The 21,081-nt window shown below is 40.7% G+C and overlaps 2 protein-coding genes across 7 annotated transcripts in view; one reads left to right on the forward strand and one right to left on the reverse strand.

Annotated features, from left to right (window-relative positions):
• The first annotated feature begins 308 nt into the window (after nt 1-308).
• Nucleotides 309-2,601, forward strand: prlh2 (prolactin releasing hormone 2). Its single transcript, XM_031281927.2, has 3 exons — nt 309-449; nt 1,000-1,247; nt 2,196-2,601. Exons 2-3 carry the CDS (start codon nt 1,085-1,087, stop codon nt 2,399-2,401), a joined length of 369 nt encoding a protein of 122 aa, XP_031137787.1. The 5' UTR covers nt 309-449; nt 1,000-1,084; the 3' UTR covers nt 2,402-2,601.
• Nucleotides 2,602-5,263: 2,662 nt separating this feature from the next.
• LOC116037858 (myosin VIIA and Rab interacting protein) overlaps nt 5,264-21,081 on the reverse strand; it is a 153,414-nt gene continuing 137,596 nt past the window's right edge. For 3 of the 6 annotated variants that reach the window (XM_031281917.2, XM_031281916.2, XM_036000070.1), the window contains 13 exons: nt 20,459-20,556; nt 20,123-20,203; nt 19,280-19,435; nt 16,811-16,979; nt 15,760-16,286; nt 14,095-14,244; nt 13,077-13,850; nt 12,704-12,769; nt 8,211-8,402; nt 7,943-8,104; nt 7,005-7,100; nt 6,594-6,654; nt 5,264-5,841 (listed from right to left, as the gene is read on the reverse strand). In XM_031281917.2, coding sequence (XP_031137777.1) covers nt 5,798-5,841; nt 6,594-6,654; nt 7,005-7,100; nt 7,943-8,104; nt 8,211-8,402; nt 12,704-12,769; nt 13,077-13,850; nt 14,095-14,244; nt 15,760-16,286; nt 16,811-16,979; nt 19,280-19,435; nt 20,123-20,203; nt 20,459-20,556 — 2,576 coding nt within the window. In that variant the 3' untranslated portion in view covers nt 5,264-5,797. The remainder of the gene's footprint in view (nt 5,842-6,593; nt 6,655-7,004; nt 7,101-7,942; nt 8,105-8,210; nt 8,403-12,703; nt 12,770-13,076; nt 13,851-14,094; nt 14,245-15,759; nt 16,287-16,810; nt 16,980-19,279; nt 19,436-20,122; nt 20,204-20,458; nt 20,557-21,081) is intronic. The other 3 variants (XM_031281918.2, XM_031281919.2, XM_031281920.2) reach the window with 3 other exon arrangements.

Here is a 21,081-nt window from a genome sequence, read left to right on the forward strand (position 1 = left end):
TAGCTGATTGTGTCCTGCCTTGTCCCCTGTAATCAAGCTGATCGATGAAAGGCTCATCAAAAAACGCCCACCACAGATCCTAGTCAGTCTGACAGACCTACTTGAGGCGGTGGGTCTCCCCATGTTCACTAATTTAAAGTTGTCCCCGTGTCATTGACTTCCTGATGGACTGCTATGCTGCGTGACAGACATCAGGAAAACTCCAAAACCAAAGCTCCTTTCTCAAAGAGAGGATGGGGTTTAAAGAGTGGGAGGAGGGGAGGAGAAGGGAGGGGAGGTGGGGGGGTGATGCATCTTGTTGTCTGGGATCACTGTGTGTGACTGACGTTCTTGATTCATCATCCAACAACAACATGAGCAGCATGGATATATAAGCTGGAGCACACCTGCTCCACAATAACGACTTCAGACCTCCGCCAACTGACCTCAGCCTGTTACCAAAGTCCAGGGTAAGGAGCTGCTGTTTGGGGTCCAGATTGTATATTTCTTTTTTTTTTTTACAGATTCACTGTATTAAATGCAAGAGAAGGAGGACACTGGTTCCTCCTGGTGAATTTGTGTTAACTATTTTAACACTTTGCTTTAACAATTGTGCTACATTACTAAAGGGGTGAATACTTATATGATATTGATAGACTACAGTTTGTAATGGTCACCATTGTGTATTTTTGAATCCTAGTAAATTCAGTATATATATATATATATATATATATATATATATATATATATATATATATATATATATCATACTATCACATATGAGCTTTTTGGTGCTTACTGTTTAGTAATGAAATTTAAATGACTTAATCCTATTTCATGGTATTTTTTAATCTCTTATAAATAATGTCCTACCATGTTCCTATCTGGAAGTACAGTTGTGCTATAATACTGAAAGTAATTTTAATGATTTTACCTAACTTCAAGATATGTTTTATGTCTAATTGTATGAGTTGCAGCATTCTTTGGGGTCTTTTTTTTCACAAGTCTTTCTGTTTTCAGTGTCCTTCCTTAAACGCTGGTTGCTAGGCTACTTTACTGACCAGCGTCCCTCCGTCCTCTCTAGTGCCTGGAGCGAGTCCACAGCATGCTGCCCGGGAGAGCGGCTGATGTCCGGCACTGCGTCCTGATGAGCCGCTGTCTGCCTGTAGCTCTGGCGCTCCTCCTCCTCCTCTCCTCCAGCTTCAGCAGCGCTCACAGCACCACGGTGGAGCACGACTTCCACATTGTTCACAATGTCGACAACAGAAGTAAGACTTGGTTTTATTCTTCTCTTTATATATATATATATATATATATATATATAACCTGCAGAAATTGTGGAAGTAGTTTAGGGAGATTTAGGAGGCTAAAAGGTAAGAGGACAGGCAGACAGAACAATGGTAAAATATGTTTTAGCATACAGAATGTTTATGGGCTGTTCTTGGCTCTTAGTGGTGAGTTCACTGACCTTCTTCTACTTTCTGTTCCAATAGGGATTTATTGTAAGATACCTGAACAATATCCTTCTTCTTTTCTTCTGTTTAGCCTACTATTAGATGTTTTACTTCTAGATTATTAGAAGCTGTTTTAAAAGAGAGATGCTCAACATGAGGAATATCCTCTTCCACTTATTTGTCATAGACTAGTTCATCATATAATCTACTAAGTGCATTATTTTGTGATACAATACAAAAGCAGCTCGGTTATTGCTGTATTCATTGGTATAATATAGCCTGGTGGTTTCATTTAAATGTAAAATATATTTGAATGTGATTTGCTTTAGCTCGCAGTTGAAGACATGTTTTATTACTATACTATTTTCTGTACACTTCTGTACCGTATCACATGCTTATATCACAATGACTTGAAATAAATGTATCCATATAGTTCCTGAACGCATCAAATCATCTTAGAAAATCATGTATGTTCAAATAGACAACAGAACAGTGTATGTTGACAAGAGTATATGAACACTAAAAAATAAACTATAGACTAAAAAAGATTGTAGCCTTGTAGATGTAGATTGTAGTCACACTTTTCTGGGAGTAATGTTTTGAACATAATCATCACAGCATTTCGGTAGTTGTTTCCAGCATCGAAAGAGACTTTCAGTTCTTGCCAACATTTTCCCAAAAGTGAATTCTGTTCTCAAATGAGCTGTTAATATTGTACACGATTAACCCCATCTGCCATTGATGTACTTGTGTGGTGTCCAGGTCCAGAGATAGACCCATTCTGGTACGTGGGGCGTGGGGTGAGACCCATCGGGCGCTTCGGGAAGAGGGACAGCAGCGTTGAGGCTCTGGGCAGCGGAGGGATGCAGCCTGTCCTCAGGACGTTAGGGCTTCTGCTCAGCAGCCTCAGAAACAAGGAGAACCTTGAGAAAATGCTGGATGGGGAAGACAGGGATTGGTTACCGTGACAGCGAGTCCTCCTCCCTTCATCTACAAACTTAGTGTCTTGTTTTTTTTTTTAAATCTTGATTGAGGTTATATATTCTTTTGCTCTAGCTCTTAACTGTATTTCTCTCTGGTGTCTGCTATGAGGCCTTGGTTGATAGGATCCTTGATATCTGTACAGAAAAAAAACATTCTATATTAATAAACCAGATTGTTGTGATTATATATCTGTTTGTCAACAAACCTTTTTGTTCAAAAGAGAAAGCTTTTAAGTTTGCAAATTTTATTCATTTCATAATACATTTTTGTCTCAGAGTACTGTGGCACATAGAGAATCTGTATTTTTTGCTTGTTAATATTTTCCCCAACATGTCATATGGATCGCAGCAAACGATTGCACATAAAAGTGAATGGCCCTCCTGTGGAGCTGTGCACAGTGAACCTCATCATAGTCATTCACACTGGATTTAAACAGGAACAAAAGTGAGATCTGCTTTTAGCTCTGTGTGAATCTCATCATTTCGGAGTATCTGGGACACAGTTTCAGTAAATCAGACGTCCTGTGTGAATCCAGCCGACAAGTCATGACAATTATACACTGTCTCTTGCACACAACACTGAAAGATTGGTCAACTATGATTGGGCAATACACACATTATTCTATATCATATCCATCTTTTCACACATATACATATATTAATAAATTCTGTGACGAGATATTTTTTTTACATTAGAAAAATACAGGACACTAATGATTGGACCCTTGTGGCTGTGCTTTTCATGGGAAATTTTACATCAATTTTGATAAAACCAGAAACATGCTTTTATACATCGACACCTCGTGAGAACAAGATTGACAAAAGTACAGGATCAATGTGCAAAACCCGAGATGTGAAAGGCTGGGATGAAAAGGTCACTAATAGAAGGGGCTGAGCATTCATACTGAAGATCATCACACCTTTTAGTTCAAGCAGTCCATCAGGAAATCCAACTCTGCTCTTGAGCTGTATAGCCAGAGCAAACACTTTGACAACCGTATGCATGGCTAACTGAGATTCTGACTAATGTAAGTGGTCACAGAGTGAAGAAAAGTAACCCAAAATGAAAGGCAGTATTCTCAAATCTAGTGTTTAAGGAGTACAAATACAGTATGAATCGTACTAGCCGCTCCAAAAAATGCCTCTTGTCACCCGTGTTTTTGTAACATTTACCATTGTCATTACTGGCAGAATATCAAATGGTAAATGCAGGCATACACTGAAAGCACTTTGAATCATCACACATGAGAGGGTCTAATAGGACTGACTGAGGAGGACTCCTTTGATGAGAGAATAAAGCCTTTAATTTGCAATAGTACTTATTTCGGTGGTATTGCATAAAAACGTTCAGTAAGTACAAAAATAAATTGCTTGTAACAAAATCATGGTTTCATGGCATTTGTCATATAGCCCATCAGACTTCATTATGTAAAAATCTTTACAGGATTTTCTGAACGCAACACGAAAGTTCGGACATAACCCAGCAAAGTGGAAACATGAAAATACCTTTTTTGTTCAAATAAAAGGCCACAACGTTTGAAAGTAAAGTAAATGAAGAAAATGACAGAGGAAGAGAATGACTTTGGGTCGAAGAATGCTGCAAGAGGGAAGGCTGTCAGACCAAACCTGAATGTCAAACCTACTGAGACAATCTGTCGAGCTGAGTTTGTCTGACATTCAGACATTATTCAAACCTTATTTTGACTCATTTCAATTTAAAAGCCCACAGCTTCCACATTAAGGCTGTTAAGGAAACAGCTAGCCTGGCTCTGTCTGAAGGTAACAATACTTGCCTAGTTGTACAGTTTAAACAAATAAAAAATATATGTTAATCAGTGAGCTTTAGAAGTGCTGCTGGGCTTATATTTTTACCTTTTTAAAAAGGAGTCAAGCTATCTTTTTCCCAGTTTCCAGTCTTTATGATAAGCTAAGCTAACAGGTTACATATTTACTGTACAGACATCGATCTTCTCCTGTAACTCCTGAATTTCCCAACACTATTCCTTTAACTTTTTTAAACTATGTTTACAAAGAATGACAGACTTCCCAAATGTGCTTTGTGTTCCATTATTGCCATCTAGCAATTTTAGCATCAGGAAGGGAGGACAAACATGTTTTGGCCCTGATGATTTGCGTATTTAAACACAGATTTTCTGGTAAGTCCATTCATTCTTAAAATAGATAAATGTCAAAAGGTGTTACAATCGTTCCCCAAATGAGGATTACCATCTGATAGCTGTGTGTGTGTGTGTGTGTGTGTGTGTGTGTGTGTGTGTGTGAAAACGGACAATCATCCAAAAAAGCTCTTAAAGGCCCAGTGTGTAACGTGTTTAGTTGTTCATTATCAAAATCTGTGTTGCCCGTTCACAAACCTGTCCTTTTTCATGAATATTTACCACCACTATCAATTCCAAGTATTCCTTTTGGCTTGAAATTTTACATTTGCATGAACTGGGGTAAACGCTCCATATTTATGCGCCATCTTGAAATACGTTAGCCAGTAAGGGACACACAGGATATACTGCTCTGCCTTTCGCGTTTTCGCTGTCACATGATAAACTCACAGGTGCTGCTAATAGGTATCGTAGCTTCCCGGCCCCGGCAAGTTTGAAAAAGGAAACATGGAGGACCACATGTATTCAAAATCTAAATTTCAGGAACAGGAGTCTTCTTCTTCGCCCAGAAAAAGAAAAAGGGCATTGAAAAGAGCAAGAGACCGGCTTTTTGAAGCGTGAAGGCTACCGTAGCTGTAATACGTACTTTGAACTGCGTGGTGCGAGAGAGTTGATTGCGATATATGATCTCAACGCTAGATGGGAGAAATTCCTACACATTGGACCTTTAAGGGGCTTATGATAAGATTCCTCATGACATTTCATTTGGTGAGAAAGAAGATGCAGTACAAAACACAGCTCAGCCTCTTTTTGGGACACTGAATCACAGAAAGTTTCACACGATTTTTCCACATCTTCATTGTACAGTAAATCACAATACTCTTGCAAACAGATAGAAAAAGGAAATGAGTTATTTTTGTCTGTACAGATATTCTATTTCAGTTGGGTCATGAGGAGTGTTTGCAGATTTTTAAGGCAGAGACACCGACTGTTGAGTCATCCTTGCTTGATGTTGTGTGGATGGAGAGGAGGAGAAAATGGAGGATAAAGTGGAAAGAGCCAGTCATCTTTTCTGTGAGGCATTTGACTGACAGGGTACTGTGCCTGGCTGAGGGCTGAGTGCTTGGTAGGTTGCACAGGGCAGGTGTTGGCCCCTGCTTGGCCTGGAGCTGGAGGCGGACACTGGGTCAAGGCACTGGATGAGACGGGCCCCCGTCCCTGGGGCTCTGAAGTGGCCCTGAGGGACTTGTTATGCTGCTGACTGTCACTATGGCTGAAACACTTTCACCTGTAGCTCTGGCTCCAACTTTTCTGAAATTCAAAAAACAAAAACAAAAAAGCTATAAATATAAAGCATACTGTACGATGAACTGATAATAAGGACACACTAAGCTGGAATCAATGATATGATTACAAGTCTTGGTCACTGATTTTGCCCCATTGTCCTGCAGGCTGTCTGTCTTTGGAGCTGTGCTGAAAAGCTATTCTGAATCAGAGCTATTGTGTGGATGCTGCTGAAGAAAAAAAAGAGACGACAGAAATGAAAATAAAGACAGCCCCAACAGAAAAAGGCCATTCACTGATATCAAAAGGAAGCGTTGTCTTCTTCTTTGGTTGATAAAACAGCCTTATCCTGTACCGTGCGTGTTTCCATTTGGCTGCTTTACATCTAATGGAGCTTTTCAGTTACTTAGCAGATGTATTCACTTTTACATCCATTTAGCTGCCAATCTCTTCTTTTAGGACAAAGCGCAAAATGTGTGATTTGAACTAAAGGTCCTCTCGTCTCCGTCTCATTCCCCCTCTCTAGAAAGTAATTTTGCTCCAAAGCTGATAACCTTAATCATTCTACACACAGAGGGCTTGCTAATCCTACTTGAAAAAAATACTAGTTTTTTATTTAAATGACAATATATATATATATATATATATATAAATTACATATAAAATGTTATAAATAAATATATGATATAATTAAAACTATTTTATTTATTTACGCATACACATTTTTTCTTTATGTTCACTTATAGTTTTTAGGAAAAAAATAAAAACTATTTAGGTACCTCTCAGTGGAGGGGCTGGAAGCTTCCTCCTTTGATGGCGTGATGAGTCCAGGGTTTGAGGCTGTAATCAGAGTATTTGTATTATACAGTACACATTCAAAATTAGCAAATCATCCTTGCTCAGAGCTGCTAATATATTCTAATGTTCTCACTTTAAGTATCAGGTTTAGTTTAGTTACTTTATTAGTAGTAAGTTAGAGTAGTGTACACATCCAGAAAAGCTCATTGGGACAGGTATACCTATGATAGATATCACAGCTTTTATTAGCGTTTAGCATTCGATGTTTGGACCAACAATAGGCAAATGTTACTTAACATACCGGAACTTTGTGATAAAATGGTACACAACCAGACAAACATTGCACATATGGCTGTGTGGGAGAATTGTTAGGTAAAGGGGCAGTGAGTTACCTTAGCATTTGGCTTGAACTTGGAGAACTGATCGCAGACAGTCACATTCAACCCAGCTGTTTTCAGTGCTGATATCCTGGCCTCAATGTTTGAAATCTTAAAATGATGCACAGACTTTGTTTAAAAGCACAATCCAATACAACATCAAAAAACCCAACAACAACGGTATCATTGAGTTGGGTTAAAAGTCTGGGATTTAGGGGCTGTTTGGCACAAACAAAACTGAAGAACAAGATAGCTGCAGAGAAGAAGTCCTTTAGTACAGTGTTTCTCAAATGGGGGTACTAATACCCAGGGGTTTTAGGAATTGATAAACCAAAATGATAAAAAAGAAATGAAAATAGCAATTCAAATCCTCTCTAAATGGGTTTAAGAGCAATTTACCAAACAACCGTTGAACAAGCAGAATATAAACTTGAATATGAGAGCTAATCTCAGTTTTATTTTTTTCTAGATTCAGGCTGTACCAGGCTCTCTCAGTGACTTATTTAAATATTAATATTATTTGTTTAACCAGTTTTGTGAATTGGGGTTTTATTTTTCTCAAGCATAATATACATTTTGTTTATCAAATTGTCAGAAATAACAGGCAAATGCATAGATTTCTGTCAAATAAGGTAACAGACTGACGGACCGATCACACTTACTGCCGTGCGTAACACACACACACACACACCCAAAGGCCCATTCTGAGCCAGGAAAAACCCTGATACACCTAGGGGTACTTTGGAGTACTGCAGTTGGTACGTGAGATTTCATTTATTTATGCATAATTCCTAAAATAATTATACTATAATAACAAACAAACCTCTTTATATAGGCTTTTCTTTCCTAACAACAACGTTTTGCACTGTTCAGGGGGCAGTTGGCTAAAAACATATTTCAAAGCGGGTACATTATCATTATTGAAAAAAGTTTGAGAACCACTGCTCCAGTACCTGTAGCTCAGACTGCTGAACCTGAGCGGCTGCGGTGGCCACCTGGTCCTCCAGGAAGGTCAGCTCTGTGTCTGTGGTGCCACTCTCAATACTGCGGGCACACTGCTCCAGGTCCCCCAGCGCCCCCTCCAGCCCATACACAGCACCAGCAGCCAGGTACACCTGTACAGAGAACAAACATTTAGTTCCCAATAAAATTGAAACTCAACCTTTTCTTATTGGGTGGAAATACACCGATTGGTAAAACTAAGGTGCCCTTTTAGCTTACATTCTCCTCCATCTTGGTCAGCCTCTGGTCCAGCCTGCGGGTCTCCGAGCTGTTGGAGATGGGAGAAGCACTCATGGACTCAGATGGGGTGTAGCTCTCACCTACTGCCTCACCGATCAGCTCCTCTGTAGCGTTCAAAACCTTCAGCACCTCAGTGGTGATGCTGCAGAGAGAGGCCGCCGAGTACTTCTGCTTCATTAGAAGAGCGCACACACACACACACACACACACACACACACACACACACACACACACACACACACACACACACACACGTCAGTAATCTAGGTGGCTAATAGCCATAAATATTAGGTGCAGTGATGAACTGAGAAACATGTTTTTTAAGACATAGGCTATTGGGAGCAAAAGAAAATTTGGCACCCTTAGGTTCTTTATCAGCACCTCTGCTCAAGCTGCACGGTTCTATACAAGACCACTGTGCAGGTGATATATAAACACATATTTGTCAGTCGTTTCTATGTTACCTAATCAGTCGTTTTGTTAAACATACGCGTGCCATCAGAAGGTGCAGAACAAAGAACTGGAGGTGAGAAATGCAGTAGTGAGGACAAAGAAGGAGGAAACGAAACAAAGAAGGTTTCTAAGACATAGCTGGAGAAGTGAAGATCGTTTTTTTGGGCTTTGATCAGTTAAAAGTCTGACTAATTTTGCAGGGAATATCTCTTATTAGTGTACAACAGTGGGCTGAAGGATAGCAATTATGGAGTTTGGGTGTGCAGCTGAGGAATCAGGAATTCAATCAGTTCATCATGTTTCAAATTTAAGCTTATATCCATGATTGTATGTCCATTTTAAGCAATACCCAAAATGCTGATGAAAAATCATTTGTTTTGACCTTTCAGTTTGAAAATTGGCACCTGAGTTTCCAAAAAAAGAGACCAAAAAAGTGTAGTTAAATGTCACAGGCTCATTCATTTTGGAATGGATGTACAAATCAGTTAGCGGACATCTCCCACGACCATATCAAAATGCCTTAGACAGACAAATGGAAAAAATAAATTTAGTCATTGTGTTTACTGCCAGTCAGTATTAACTAGAGCAGCTTGTTCCATCCAAATCCAAGCTGGTTTCCAAATTAATTTTCTTTTTCAATAGATGAAAACACTAAGCAAGAAAAGGAAAGGGCAGTGAAGAGAGACACATGTAATTCAATAATGAATGAATCACTGGCCGAAGCTTTGATCAGTAGGATCGGAGGTGTATTAATCCTTCTCTCAGCCACACCGACACTGTGAAAGGAAGAGTTTTAGGCGGTGACAGGAGAGGCAGCTACAAGAAGAAGAAAAAAGAAAAAAACACCATTCAGTGATCTTAAAAATACTTGAGAAGCAGAGACGCACGGTCTGAGATATTGATTTGTGTTGGTCGATGGAGAAATGGATGTTAAGAGTCTGACGTTCTCATCCTCTCCACAGAACCAGGCCATCACCATGCAGATCAAACAGTCTGACACACAAACACGTCACACGGATATTGATGTTTGATGTGATTTTTGTGTTTTTGATGTGATTAAACATATATAAAAATAACGTTGGGTTCCATATCAAGATAGAAATACTGTAAGTAAGGAAAATATGAGTTGCTAGAATATAAGCAAAGCACTGTGGTTTAGTAATACAATTACAATGGTTAACAGCAGGAAACCTTTAAATGGGGAGGCCAGACTGGGGCACATATTTAAAGAAGGGGGCACAATTGCAAAAAAGTATTAAGACTTCAATTGTCTCTTTCTGGTCATTCTGCCTCTTTTTAGTTTTTTTTACGCCTCGTTCGTGTCTTAGTGGTCGTTTTGTGTCTTTTTGTGGGTGTTTGATTGACTTTCCAACAAGAAATGACGGCAGCATCTGCAAAGGTGTCTGAGTGAGTGTACCTGTGTGTTGTTTAGTGTGTGTGTCTCCATGTGTGAAAGAGTGAGAAAAGTTGATCCGCTTTCTGTTAAGAGAAAATGGAAAAGATACAACAAGTGCATGTCTGTATTGGTATTTCTTTTCTTTGTTATTATTACAACCAAACTGCTTTGTTTCCCAATGGTTCTTTCACAAGTTGGATGTTTTGTCCTTAAACATTGATCATTAAGTGCTGTGCGTAATACTTAACTTTACAACTATTGTAAAATACAGCTACACAGGCAGAACTTTTATTTTTGTTTTTATTTAGTCTTTTTTTAAGCCATTTGGAGGCAATTTAGTGTCCAATTTGTGTCTTTGGAGTGTGGGAAGAACAGACGCAAACGGAGGAAACTCACGCTGACATGTGTATGGGTTGGAGGGCCTGCCTGACCTCTACCTCAGCTTTGAGCTTGGTGTCAGGCTTGAGGTTGGTTCAAGTCAGTTCCTCCAGTCTTATTTTTCAGTTCGCTCATCTCTTGACGGATGGCAAACTGCTCACTCCTCAGATTCTGGATCAGCTACTGATCCTCTTTCACCCTTTCAGTGTGAGACTTTTTCTCTGCTTCAAGTTGCTGCTGATGATCTTTTTGTGCGCTCACTGAGCTCAAGCCAAGCTCACCAAGCTCCATTCTTTCTGGAGCTCGGTGGTGAGACACTCTACCTGTTTCCCCAGAGACTTGTTGTCTTTGGTCTCTGTCTCCAGCCTGAGAGCTCACACACCTTCTCCTCCCTGCAGGCAACATTCTGCTCTGCACCCTGTCGTCTCTGTTCAAAGTTTTCTCTCTCTAAAAAAGTGCTGTGTCACCTTTTGAAATGTCTCAAAAGAAATGATTCTGCTATTGGAGTAAGCATGTTATCAATCACAAAATGATTGACAGGTCGAACACAGCGACAAAATACAGTTTTTATGTATAAATTCAACTTGTCAGTTATATTTGTGTAAATATCTGTAATCAGGAGCCGATTTAGAAACTACGTCAAGTAGATTTGATGTAAATACAAAATAAAGCCACAAATATCACAGTCATCGTCACGTTTTCCCTTATTCACATCAAACTGAGGCGTCCTGGTTGGTTTCTAAAGGAGCTGTGAAAACCAGCACAACTAGATCACACTAGTACATGTGTCATACACATTTTAAAAGACACACATTACTCACAGGAGCTCTTATAATGAGTCTGACTAATGACCAACATCGACCCACACGCCTCAGATGTAACACTACAGGATGTAAGCATGTAAGTGCCTGTCCAAGTGTGTGTGTGTGTGTGTGCATTTTATGTCTATCGACCTGTCTTTGTGTGGGTTTTGACTTGTCCGTATGTTCATGAATGGAGTGGATTTACTATGTGAAAATATCAATACTGGAACACTGCTGTTAAACTAAGGGATCATAAATATTACATCCAGTTTATGAAATGTAAGCAACTTCAGATTGTTTGGATATCTGTCCCACTGCCCTAATAACTTATATACATACAGCATTCAGTGTGAACTGTATACACCTTTTCTTTTGTAGTTAATATACAAGGTATCAATCACCTCTTTTACAGGACAATTTAAACTGTAATTTTGGAAAGAAAAAGCTCATTAATTGTACTGTGTGCAGAGCATTGCTGCACAATAGCGTACATCAACAGCACACACAAGCTGAACCAAGCAGATTTAGTGCATACTGACATCTTTACGTACAGTTTATAGTTGATTTGGTCACGTTTCTAGTATGAACACACTACATTCCCAAAAACCTGCTTAGAGTTCGTAACAGGATGCAATTTGTCTATTAATAAAAGTGCACCACAATTTTGCACAGATTTTAAGTCGATTTTGGGAGTTGGTGCATTTTCCTTCATGAGTGACTTTTTTATTTAAAAAGGATGTCATTGTCATTTGTTTCGATATACTGTATGGATGCCTCTTGTCACTGTGTGCTACATGTTAACTGTTTTGGATGCTCCTGCTCGATGCATTTCAGGAGATATTTGTGTTTGTACTTTACAGTACCCACTTTAACTCAACCTGCCTCTGTCTGATTCAGCTATGGTTAAACCTGTAGATGAAAAAAGTGATATGTACAGCAACAGGACAGAGGCAGTCAAAATAAATAAATAAAAGTTGTCTTCATAAACACAACTGGGCCTGTGGCTGTGTTGCATTCTGACCTTTTGAGGCTTTTATTAATGAAAGAAATTATATTTGCAGCTCTTCTGTGATAGATGTATTCCAGTATGATTCTTGAAAACCACTGCAAAGCAGGGGGCTTACACAAAAGACCTTGATGCTTAGCTGTTTTCTTTTGAGTGACTAACAGCTAAAATGTTACCACTTTATGTTTAGACAGCTGCACCAATTTGATGCTACATGCTAATTTAGCTGCAATGTACAGGCCTGAAGCTTCATCTGCAGAAAAAAACACACCTGTGTGTGTGTGTGTGTGTGTGTGTGTGTGTGTGTGTGTGTGTGTGTGTGTGTGTGTGTGTGTGTGTGTGTGTGTGTGTGTGCGTGCATGTTAAGATGGAGGTTTAGAGTTGCATCCTGCAGAAGTCATCTCAGAATCCTTTTGCTTTCTAGCCGATGTCTCACCTGCTGTAAGAGAGAGGAAAGCAACTGAAGCCTCTGCTGTTGCTCCAAGTCATTCTGTTCCGAGTCCTGACACACAGACACACACCACACAGACACACAGACACACAGACACACAGACACACACACACACACACACAAGCCAAAAAAGAAGGGAAGCACAGAAAAAGAGGGAAAACACAGGATGAGGGACACAGAAGGACAGCAGTGATTGTCACATAAATAAAGAGAGGAATGTGGGAGGATTAAGAGTTATTGAGTGTAAAGCGAGAAAGGAAGAAAAATAAATGTATCAAAAGGCAGACAGAAAGCACCAAAAGCAGAAGACGAGCGGTGGACACGAATCAATCTACTGTGCTTTCTCTAATCTCCTTACCTGGTTGTCTGACAGCGCCCTCTCCTGGGAAGAAGGTGTACTAGCAGGTGAACTTGTGGTGGAGCCACTCCTTCTTGCTCCTCCTTTCTGTCCTGCTTCTTTCTCCACATCTCTTTTATGTTGTCTCTTACTTTGTCTGTTCAGCTCTCTGTTATCTCCCCTCTTTTTCTCCCGGTCGCCTACGTTCTCTTCCAAACATTCCACTCCCATCTCTAACCACCTCTCCCTGCCTCTCCCTTCCTCTCTCACTGAATGAATCTTTATTAGTCTCTCACTTCTTTTCACCACTTGTCCATTCACTTGTTCCACTGTTTCGCACACTTTCTCTCTTTCTTTACTGCCGGTCCTGTCTCTTAATCTGTCACTTCCCTTCTGCCTTTCTCTTTCAGTGTCTTTTGGCCTCGTCTTCTCTCTCTGTCTGTCAATTCCTTTATCCGTCTGCTTTGTGCACTCCTCCTCAGATGAGCTGCTGTCTTTGCTGTTAGCACGGCTGACTAGCTGGCTAAGTCTGGATCGTAGCTCCTCTTCCAGAGGGTCTCCAGGCCCTGAGCTGCTGGGTGATTGCTGGGACCCCGGATCCAGAGCATGGGGCTGTGGAGGGATCAGGACTGCTGAGTTCGGGGCCACTGTGTCCAAGTCATCTGGCTCGGGTGTCACAGCGCCTAATTTGAAGGCGTCTGGTGCAGTTGTGGCCATTGGCGTAGTGCCAGGTACTGACTGTTCCTCACTTAGACCCCTCTTCAGAAGGGCGTTGTGTAAAAAAACACTGTTCTCCTTTAGTGGGGAGACAAAGGGACATAAATATATACTCAGAAAGCATAGTACACCTATTTCAACTACTCATTATTTAACAAAGAGTACAAACAAGACTAGGGAGCCTGAACTGCATATTCAAACACTTCTGCCTCCCAATGGGGAAACAATATGTTACACTACATTTTTCACTGGGATGGTGAGAATCAATTAGAAAACACAAGCTACTAAGAGCAGTGTAAGTGCAGGTGTGATGATATCTTACCTGTACTAATGGGTAGATGGACTGTGTGTGGCTCTGGCCTCCAGCTTTGCTCTGCTCTGTTGACGACTCTCTCTTGCTTTTCCTGCGTCGCCGTGATCTTCTGACTGGGTCGCTCTGCCTCTCCTCCGCCTCGCTGCTGTCTCCCATCACCTGGGATGAGACATTACATTCACTCAAGTACAGTTCTGACGTAGTTACTGGTCACACAGAATACGATTATACAAAAAGAAATACAGTTACCGCCTTGTATTGCCGTATGCCTCTGCCAACCAGTCAAGTTGCAGTTAACAACTTCCATCCGTCTATCCTGACTCATATATGTAGTAAAGACTTTAAAGCAATTTAATGAAAAGATATTAAGTGTATTATTTGGCAAAACATGGATGCTTCACGCACATCTTCAATCCAGCAGCACAGAAGATCTATACAATCACAAGTTTCAAGATTAGTGTCCCCAATTCAGTATCTGACCAAACACTCTCCTTCTGTTCCTGAGTTATAGTGTTGAATAATGGCCAGAAAAGTGTTTTTGCAGAACTTTATGATGTCACAGTGAAGGTGACCTTTGCCATTTTGGATATGGAAAGTCATCACTTCATCATTTTATTCTATTAGACATTTGTGTGAAATGTTGTCATAATTAGAGTAAGAGTTCTTTAGTTATGGCCAAAAAGGGGTTTTGTGAGGTCCCAGTGACCTTGCCCTTTGACCACCAAAAACCTAATCAGTTCATCCTTAAGTCCAAGAGGATGTTTGAGTGAAATTGGAGATACCCCGTTCATGAGAATGGGACAGAGGGCAACTCAAAAACGTAATGCCGGGCGCCCGGATAGCTCAGTTGGTAGAGCTGCCGCCCATACATAGAGGTTTACTCCTCGACGCAGCGGGCCCGGGTTCCGACTCCGACCTGCGGCCCTATGCTGCATGTCATTCCCCCTTTCTCTCCCCTTTCATGTCTTCAGCTGTCCTGTCAAATAAAGGCCCAAAAATGCCCCCCAAAAAAAACATAATGCTTCCGCCCACGGCTGTCGTCATCAAATCATATGATACACTTTCAAAAGAGCAGTGTCTTGTCATTTTTCAGATATCTGAGTTGTTAGCAGTCCCACCAAAAAAGTTTGCTTCAAAACTTCTCAAATGTTTTAAAAATTGCAATAAAATATTTGTTCAAGGCACAAAGAGGTCAAATGATCTAATTCACAAAAAGAGTGTCAACAGAGTTGTGTAGTATAACCACTGAATTAAACTAACTGTTCGGTTTCTAAAGTAGTTAAAAGACAAAACTCAACCAGCTATAAATGCTGCTCACACATTGTTGCATCATGACCAATCTAATAATGCCATATATTATATTGTTCCAGTCACAGGGGCCAATTTCTGCTGAATGAGTACTTTTACTTTGATACTTTTAAGTACATTTTGCTTCTGTACTATTTTTTTTTCTATATAATTTTACTTGTAATGGAGTTTTTTTTACATTGTTCTATTGGTTCTTTTACTTAATGTTTTTCCATGCTTAACTTGCTAGATAATGAGACACAGACTAAGTCACATTTTCAGTGTAAATTCATCCCATCTAATAATATAAAACACATTATTGACATAAGACTTTGTAGTACAGAATAACCAATAGTTAATAGTAGTTGTAATGTAAAGACAAATCACCTTAGGGTTAAAGTTGACATCCAGTGCCTCTGAGTGGCGTCGATAGGGAGATAGGTTCTGGTGAAGGTGTTGTTGGTAGAGCGGCTGGTGATGAGGGTGCAGGTGTGTGTCCGGCGGTCCTTTCTTCCTCAGCAGGTTGTGAGGCGGTTTGCGAGGACATGCAGACAGCGCTGATGAGGCCTCTGAGTCTGAGTTGAGAGTCTCTGTGTTGGTGTACTGGCCAGAGGACGGCGAGGTAATTGGAAGGTGCTGGGTGTACGTCCACTCCGGGTCGTGCTGCGAGTCCGTGTAGTAAGTCTCGTCAGAGAGTTTGCGCCGGAACTGTCGCAACGCTGCACCCCAGCCACCTTTGTCGTCCTCCTCAGGGTCGGATCCCATCTCGTCGTAAGCCGACACGACGCCGGACTCCTTTTCCAACACGCTGAACACCAGGTTCTTCCTCTTGGTTAGCAGGCTGGGCCGGGACATCTGTGAGCTGTGCAGAGCGATCCAGTTACCGTCTGGGCTCTGGAGCACTGAGGATGCACCTGGATGAACATGAACAGACCGTTTAGAAAAACTCACTCCTATTTCCAACTGTACTTTTTGGATAGGCTGTGTGACCCCAACTTCTTTAAGTGTCACTAAGCACAGTGGCAACAGTGGAATCAATTGTATTTAGCCAAGTCTTGACAAAACAATGACGTTTGTATGGACTTTTTAATAGTTTTTAACATAGTAAAAACTTTGGAAACCAGTGGAACCACTGAATTCAAGATGATTTATATGGGCACAAGTCAAACTACTTTACAGTTAAATTCCACAAAAGCCTTGTTTCACCAGTGAGCAGGTTTGGATTTAATTAGATTCAAGTTTTAAATTTGAAAAGGACATGGTGGTGCTGTCTTCCAATTATTTTACCCTAGTATGCTCTGCATCATTAAGATATTAGCAGGAGATGCTTTAATCAATGCAATTGTGTATCCTTTGTGTCTGCATCTGAGATCAAGAGGACTCAAAAGAACACAGCTTAGCCAACTGACATTAAACAGTCTGTGAGTGGGATATTTACTGGAGTTGTCCAGGCGGTCAACACTCTTCCAGCTGGGTAGAGACGTGGCCTTGCCCTCCCTCTTTAGAGAAGAGTACTCCTGCAAGCCGCCTCCTGCCCCGGCCCCCTCCTCGTCTGGACCCTTCTCCGGGGAGTCGTCACTGGTGAGGGAGAATGCGGACCGCGACCGCTGCAAGCACATACATAAAACACACACAGGTTTGAGACACAAATGTGATTTGTGAACAACAAAAATGGTGCCGTGAATAAATTATATAATGTGGACTCACAAGTGCATGCTGGCATAAATTTCATAGTGAAAGTTAGAGGTCAGACATTGTCTTTCTCAAAAAGAAACGTCAATGAGGAAAATGTTTGACAGCTCTGGAAAAGTTACACCCGATCTTTTTAATATCGGGTCATTGCTCACTTGAGTCTGAGCAGGTGCTTCAGACAGACATTCAATCACAGCAGCTCCAGACAGGTTATTACTGCTTGGGCAGAGGTAGCAGCACAGTGGCCAGGAGCAGTCACATATAATATCCACATACAATAATAACATAATATAAAGGAGAGCACTTGGTCCAGCTGGCTAGTCTACTTCCTGTCTGGGCAGATATCTGTTCAGTCATTAATCTCATCAGCAGGTGGAGCTAGAAGACAACTAAATAACAAGGCAGACAGCAGAGGCTCTACACGTCTATCTTTGTGTGGGTGTGTGTGTGTGTGTGTGTGTGTGTGTGTGTGTGTGACGTATGACCAACTACCTTTACATATGATCATAAAATATCCCACATTATTTGTGGATATGCACATTATTTGTGGATATGCACTTGAAATTTGTGTGTAACTGGGATGTAGATTTAGTGGCTGTGATATACAGAAGAGGGGATTTAAACCTCATTCAGGTGCATAAACTCACACTATAATCTTATTGGTGAACATTCGGTCTTGATCCAGATTTAACATCAGAGTGAAAGGACTGCCGTATGTACATATATGTACATATGGCAATGTAAGTATAGACTGAACTGTCTAATAGGGCACAGAAGAATTAGATAAATAAAATATCAGTTTTTACAATGGGTGGGATGCACCATTAAGATTACCCTAAGGATCAATGTTAAGGCAGCACACCACAGATTTTAGTGTGCATTTGCATGCATGGTGTCTTAGTGAGTGTGTCGGCAGAGAGCTGATAAACAGGGCCCGTCCCATGGCAGGCCGAGCAGCTGAGGAGGATCTCTTCGTATTTCACAGGACTTTGATCTTCGCTGAGTGAAACAGAACGGCGATGCCACGGGAGCGCAGCTTTGATGCTTCGCTCACACAAGGGACGATGACAAATTTCGAGCCGCTGCTGGCTGACTAGCAGCGCAAACCACTGCCAGGTGTGTGTGCATTGCCAATTTGTGTGTATGTGCTCCTGTGTGTGCTATATAACTGTCTGTGCCCGTGTAACCTGGGTGTTGTTACCATATTGTGTGTACTCAGAATTGGCTCGTACTTGGTTCAAATCACATTTTCAGTATATCTAAAGCTTTCCTTTAGGGAGAAAATCCACAGTAAAACACTTAAAACAGTGGAAAAAAAGTGCTATTAGCAATGCACATAGGGATCTATTTCTTGCTTGGTGCTCTTTTTCTCTTAATCTGGAAAATGGTGAAACTTCCAGTAGATGAAACTCAAAGTCCAAGCAATCCTTTAAATTAATTGCTTTATTGTTTATACATTTTTAGGTTGCATATAATAATAATAATAATAATAATAATAATAATAATAATAATAATAATAATTCATTACATTTATATAGTGCTTTATCATAGACACTCAAAGCGCATCGGGGAGTAGACTACTCTCTACCACCACCAATGTGTAGCACCCAATGTGTAGCACCCACCTGGGTGATAAACAGCAGCCTTACAACGCCAGACGCTCACCACACATCAGCTCAGTAGAGCGGGAGGGGAACATGTTTTTAGTGGTAGGGGAAACTGGAGCACCCGGAGAAATCCAGAACAGCATCAAAATACACATCAAGGGGTCAGACCCCTCACCACTGGCTTTCTATACAACAGCTACAAGAGCCACAGAGCACATCTGGCAAAGAAAGAGACCAGAATACAATGCTTAATGAGACCACATGTGTGCGTGTGTGTGTGACCAGTGCTACTAAAAAGTTAGTGATTTTTTGCCAAACACAACATTCCTGTGTTTTTTAAACCTGACAAACACACAGTGGCTGGTCCACCCAGAGGAACACATACCTAAACACAGACAGAGAGAATTGTATACGGTATGTGCTGTAAAATGAAATGAAAAAACCAAACCACCCTTCTTTAAACACACAGTGCACGATATGAAAGCAAAATGCTTCTGGCCAAGACTCTGCAGTTCACACCCGCCTGTTACAGGACAGTTTTGTTTGGACTTCACCGGATATATGGTTATTTATTGTTTTTAACAGTTTGAGTGGAGGCAAAGACTGACCCAGAGGGAGTTTGAGGTCTTGAGGGGGTCCTGCGGTCCTTGTGAAGAAGCTTGAGGCTGAGACGGAGAGGGGAGTTCACTGGACTGGATCAGGGACTGAGGCCAGACTAGGTCATATTCTGTGTGCATCTCTGAACGCCTCCTCCTCTGGATGATCTGAGAAGCAAAGAGAGGAAGGAGAAGAAGAAAGTGAAAGAAGACAAAGCTTTATTTAAATAATACATTAAAATAATTGCAAATTGGAAAATGCAAATGCAATCCCATAACAGCATTTCACATTTACCCCTAGGCATGAATAATTTGCTATAATGAAACTTTAAAACCAATGATCAAGTTTCCATTTGAATCTTTATGTATTAGTATCCACCGGCATCCTCAAAGTGGAGATACAAAATTTTTTTTTTTTAATTTCACCTTCAAAGACTTAATGGCCAACATATGTTAATTAAAATCGGAAAGCAATCAAACAACTGCGAACTTTGTCTCCATTTACTATGCGTATGCAAATTACAAGACATGATTAAATGATGGTTGTCATTTGAATCTTAATTCAAACTCAAATATCATGTTCAAAGACTCTCTGCCCTTTTCCTCAAACAGTTCTGTGATCCCAATTTTAAAAAAAAGAGATACTTTTATTTAACATTTTAATGGTCTACTGATCTGTTAGTCTGTCAAAGAAAAAAAAAAACTGAAAAAACTGTCAAAGTAAAGACCGAGGTGGGACCTAGCTTGATGTATTAAATTTTTTTCATTTTCTAGTGTGCAATTACATTTGAATGGTGTTAACTACACATACAAAAGGAAAATAAACATGTAAAAATAAAAACTTACTCAACCTACTTTTTGTACAATTGTTGTGGCGAGTTCCTCTATGAGCTCCTCTTTGTGGTCCTGCAGATACCGAGCCTCATTCTGCTTTTCCTACACACACACACACACACACACACACACACACACACACACACACACACAGTTCAAAGTGCCTGTGAATAACCAGGGAAGGGTCTGTGCAGACTTCTTAGCCTAAAACCACGACTGCATCATATTGATATTAAGAGGAGAGAAGTCAGAGGCCATGACAGAGAAAGCAGGAATAGAAAAGAGGGGCAAACGGAGAAGAGAGGAGGGAGACAGAGAGAGAAAGAAAGGAAGAAGAGCAACAGAGGGATGTCTCACCAAGCTGTCACTGAACTCCTCTGCCTTAGCAATGGCCTCCTCTATAGCCTCCTCAGCAACACGCAGGGCGACTGTGAGCGTCTCTGCCATACTGTGTCCTGATATCAAACACATGAGCCACACATAAACATGTCTGAGCTGTTACATCTGTGTAAAACAACCTCTAGACAACCCTTCACACAATTCCAAGTGAAATTAATAAGGAATGTGATATTTTATGTGATGTTTTATTTAGCAGAATTACATTGTGTTGTTCTATCCTATCCAGTATTTCCTATATTTCTAAGCAGATTTTTCAATGCTGTATTCTGATAAAATTGTATAAAGCCTTTTGTGGCTCCAGAGGGAGTTGCGTAAAGCGTCAGTTGGGGCTGAAGACTACAAGTTTGCAAATGAAAGAAATCTGGCGGTGTGGAGTTAGAAAGAAGCGATCCAGCCGGCTCTGCAGCCGCTACTAGCATACCACACCAAATATCTAACCCCACTGTCGGCGCTCCAGTTGCATTGTAGGTAATGTAGGCACCAGGTTTTAACAAGGAAGAAGAACGTGTGGAATAAAAAAAGATGATATCTCTGGTTCAGCTGCATCAATTTTTATACTTTTTTTGTCCATTGGGATCGAC

Source organism: Sander lucioperca, chromosome 1 (assembly GCF_008315115.2).
Source record: "Sander lucioperca isolate FBNREF2018 chromosome 1, SLUC_FBN_1.2, whole genome shotgun sequence".
Taxonomy (NCBI): domain Eukaryota; kingdom Metazoa; phylum Chordata; class Actinopteri; order Perciformes; family Percidae; genus Sander; species Sander lucioperca.